At 42.5% G+C, this 4,544-nt stretch overlaps 1 protein-coding gene across 1 annotated transcript in view; it reads left to right on the forward strand.

Moving 5' to 3' along the window:
• LOC102388501 (probable palmitoyltransferase ZDHHC1) overlaps positions 1–4,544 on the forward strand; it is a 54,557-nt gene that overhangs the window by 22,439 nt on the left and 27,574 nt on the right. Inside the window, 1 exon segment of the mRNA XM_006018978.2 lies at positions 4,093–4,271. Coding sequence (XP_006019040.2) covers positions 4,093–4,271 — 179 coding nt within the window.

Genomic DNA, 4,544 nt, shown 5'->3' on the forward strand with positions numbered 1-4,544 from the left:
AATCTGATCAGGTTGCCCATCCAAAAGGCTTTTCACTTTTCTGTTTGAGGCAAGGCAAGGCAGAAAAACTTCTGGTGGCTTAACAGACTAAGCCTTATGTATGCTGTTTTCAAAATAATTCATGAAAGCCCATGTTTACTATTGCATTTTGTGTTCTTCAAGAGTGAAAGACTGATTTAAATCTTAGAAAGAAGTTTGAACCCAAATTTGGTGCTCTGCTCCATAACCTATATTTTATCAGGTACAAAATATTCAGGGATATGACATCTGATTTTTTTTTTTTTATGTGCATGTATTGCTGAGACTCCTACTTTTCTGTGCTCAAAGGTTAAGTGTACAGCAAACTTGTGAAGAAGCAAAGTTGTATAATACCCTTCTGCTTCTTTGGGCCTCATTTTCTCTTGAAAGGTATCTTCCACTCCTCAGCTCCTGTCCTGTTTCTGATGGAGGAGAATTCTGCTTTAAAATACGTAGGAAGTTGCTGCATTTGGGTGCACAATGAAATTTCCTGTGCTGGTCAGGATAACACACCTTCCTATTGTCCTTTGTCTGTTGTGTCCATGGGTAATGGTTCTCTTCAAAATATTGGTAATTGCTGCCACGGTAACCAAACAAAAACCTGGCATGGCTACTATTGTCAGTATTGCATATGTGAACTCTGTTCAGTCAGTAAACTGCTGCAGCTTTTAATTAGGACAAAAGTTTTATGGTTTAGGCCAAATGATCCGTTTTTGATGCACTGTTCAAAGATAAGGCATCTCCATTATATTATTTGTTTTTGTGAAGATGAAATCATTGAAAAATAACTAGTACAAAAGGCCTAATTGGTTGCCTCAGAACTACTTATTTAGTAGTATTTGACAACAGTTTACTGCTCTTGAAAGGGTTGAATTCTGTGGATCATGAGAGGTTTTGGTTAAAAATAAATTAGGTTTTTTTTATGTTGCAGAGCAGCTAGACAAAGTCACTGAACTGGTTTGGGCACTGTATATGAAATGATCTCCACAAGGCCATGCAAGATAGTTTGTAGCTGGACAGGCAGGAGACAGAAATAGGTATGTGGAAAGCAGATCAGAAAGTAACCAGGTAGGAGCAGCACTGCTTTCCTGGGGTGTACAGTGACTTGGAATTGGGTCTCTGTCCCAGGTGAACAAGACAGGTCTGAATCTTGTAAGTCAGTAAGAACTGCCCCAAGCCTTTGTGTATGACTTCTGACAAGAAACTCATTGAGCTCTGGAGAAGTCCCTGGGGACTAAAAGAGAGTCAGTGTTGTGCCCATCTACAAGAAGGGCAGGAGGGAGGATCTGAGTAACTATAGGCCAATCAGCCTAACTTCCATCCTAGAGAAGTTCATCAGGAGTCTATCTGCGATAAGCTTGCAGAAGGTAAGGTTCTGAATGACAGCCAGCATGGCTTTGTTGCAGGCAGGTCTTGCCTTACCAACCTCATCTCCTTCTATGACCAGGTAACTCACCACCTGGACACGAGAAAGCAGGTTGACATTGTATACCTTGACTTCCAAAAGGCCTTTGATTTAGTATCCCACAATGTCCTCATGAGAAAATTGGAGGAGTGTGGGTTTAACTCTTGAGACAGTCAGGTGGGTGAGAAACTGGTTGCAGGATAGGACCCAGAGAGTCGTAGTGAACGGATCTGTGTCATCCTGGCGAGAAGTGGGCAGCAGTGTCCCGCAGGGGTCGGTGCTTGGTTTAGTACTTTTCAGCATCTTTATTAATGATTTGGATGTGGGGGTGAAGAGCTCACTGGCCAAGTTCACGGATGACACCAAGTTTTGGGGAAGCATGGTCACACTTGAAGATGGGCAACAGATACAGGTGAACCTAGACAAGCAAGTTAGGCTGTTTGGAATCTGATGAAGTTCAACATTGAGAAATGTAAAGTGCTTCACCTTGGTACAAGCAACCCCAAGACACCTACTTGCTTGACAGCACTAAACTGCCTAGCACCACAAATGAAAAGGACCTGGAGTAATAATAGACCACAGTATGAATATAAGCTGGCAGTGCGATGCTGTAGCCAGCAGGGCAAACAATACTCTGGCATTCATTAATTGATGCATCTCCAGCAAAACCAGGGAGATGATTCTTCTGCTCTACACAGCACTGGTGAGATCACAGCTGAAGTACTGCATCCAGTACTGGGCACCGCACTTTTTAACAAGAACGTGGACAAGCTTGAGAGAGTCCAAAGAAAAGCCACCCATATGATCAAATTTACATGGCAAGCCATATGAAAAAAGGATGAGGGATTTGAGACTCTTCAGCCTGAGGAAAAGAAGGGTGGGGGGGGACCTGGTAACAACTTACTGCTACACTAGGGGAGTATATCAAGGGCAACTGTTTACCAGGGTGCCTGAGGGGAAAACCAGGAGTAATGGCCACAAACTCCTGGAAGACCAATTCAGGCTCAACATTAGGAAAAACTTCTTCACATTCAGGGTGTCCAGATTGTGGAATAAGTTCCCTCCAGATGTGGTGCAATCACCTACCCTGGAAATCTTCAAGAGGAGACTAGACAGTCACCTTGCTGGGGTCACCTGACCCCCAGTTATCTTTCCTGCTTGGTGCAGGGGCCTGGACCTGATGATCTTCCAAGGTCCCTTCCAGCCTTACAATCTATGACACCCTCGGAAGTCCTCAAATTACTCTCCCTAACTTAGGGGGCCAGAGCGAGTTCTCAGTAATGGAACTGAAGCCCAGGGAAGGAGGTCCTCATTGCACGGACCCTCTGATAAAGTCCCTTGATGCTTCTACTTTTTAATAAATGAAAAAAATGAGATTCTTACTGAAATAGGATAACAGGGGAATCTCTGCAAGGTGATCCTCATGGTGTTTTCCTTCTGAAGTATATTCATCATGTGGCTTTTATCATGGGAGTGGACGAGTTCAATCTAATGGTTTCAGAAGGCATTATTATAGGACCCGATTAGTTTATCCCTGAAGGCTGCAGGGTTTTTTCCACCTAGACATGTGAAGGAGTGGCTATTAAAAGCTTTGGGCAGTAATTGGGATGCAATGTTAAGATGTGTATATTGGTAAGGAATACAAATGGTACAAGAGCAAAATGTTTATGAACAGGGTGGTGGTGGGGATGGGGAACGTTCTGGATGTACAATCATATCTCATAGGGAATAGAAGTGTCTCCATTTACTTGTGACTTATGAAAAATATGAACAAAGCATTACAAGAAGTACTATAGGCTAAGTACAGGTGGTCAAAAAACCTGGGGCTGAATCAATTAAATCTTGGCAGGTTAAGCCGTGTAGATTGAACTGATACACAAGTGAACAGACATTCACTTTTGATTCTGGAAATGCAGCCACATGCTTGCAGTGGCCCAGGCCAGAAGCCAGGAGGTGCTAGAGAAAACCTGGGGGAGGTGGGGAGAGGGGAGCAGTTTGTGGAAGAGGTGGACTGTGAGTTACCTGGGATCTGGGACAGAAGTTCAATAAACCATTTTCACCTAAATCAGTTAACTCTGATACTACATCCATCCAGGTTTATCTTAACCTGGTTTCAGTCATTTTGAAAGCAGTTTATGTGCACTGAACTTCTGTTGCATTACAGGTTCAAACCAGTTTCTGATCACTTATACTGGCTTATGTGTAATTTCTCTCCCTAGCCAGAGAGAACAGTTAAACCCATGAGCAATTAACTATGACCCAATAGCTCAAATGGGAAGACTTCCATGTCTAATTCTCATAACACCATTGCATGACACTTCTTTAGTTTAATCCTGGATACAAGGATGGGGGGAGTGAGGGGAATAGAAATTTTCCTATTTGATAAAAATAAAGTAAAACTGGCATGTTCTTTTCTCATTTTTAATTTTGAAAATGTACACACAAGCTGGGAGAGTGAGGAAGGCAGAAGAAACATAACCCATGGAATTTAGATATGCGTGCATGCAAACACACTTTGCTTTTATGTTTTTCAATGCATTAAGAGTAAAAAGGTTAAGTATAGTAAGAATGTATAGTAGATAAATTGTGTTAAGGGATATATATGTGCTTGGGCTTTTTATTTTTTTCTCCCTAAATTCTCGATTCCTCCTTAACTTATAGTGTTGCAGGTGATTGGTATACTTTTTGTGCATCATTTAATTGCTCACTTGATTGCCATCACTATTGACCCAGCAGACCAAAATGTGCTGGCCAAGAAGAACTACAACAACCCCATGCCAGTCTTTGATAGAAGCAAACACAGACATGTCATCCAGAACCAGCACTGCTATCTCTGTGAAGTAGATGTGTAAGTTATTCAGTAATAATATACTGTAGAGAACCATTCCCCCCCTCCTTTCCCCCATTCCACTCTAGAGGCATTTCTTCACTTTTGTTATGACTTCCTGGGTGGCCAGATTGGATTGGTAATAACCCTTTAATTATAACTTACCTGTCTAGAATTATCACTTCATACTTAAGCTTGCTTGACACTATTATACATGGGCAACTGATGCCACCTGAGTCAGGGGGGGCACATGCTGCCCAGCAGCCAGTCAGCAACTGGCAGGGGGGGGGGGAC

This window comes from Alligator sinensis, unplaced genomic scaffold, assembly GCF_000455745.1.
Source record: "Alligator sinensis unplaced genomic scaffold, ASM45574v1 scaffold428_1, whole genome shotgun sequence".
Lineage (NCBI taxonomy): Eukaryota > Metazoa > Chordata > Crocodylia > Alligatoridae > Alligator > Alligator sinensis.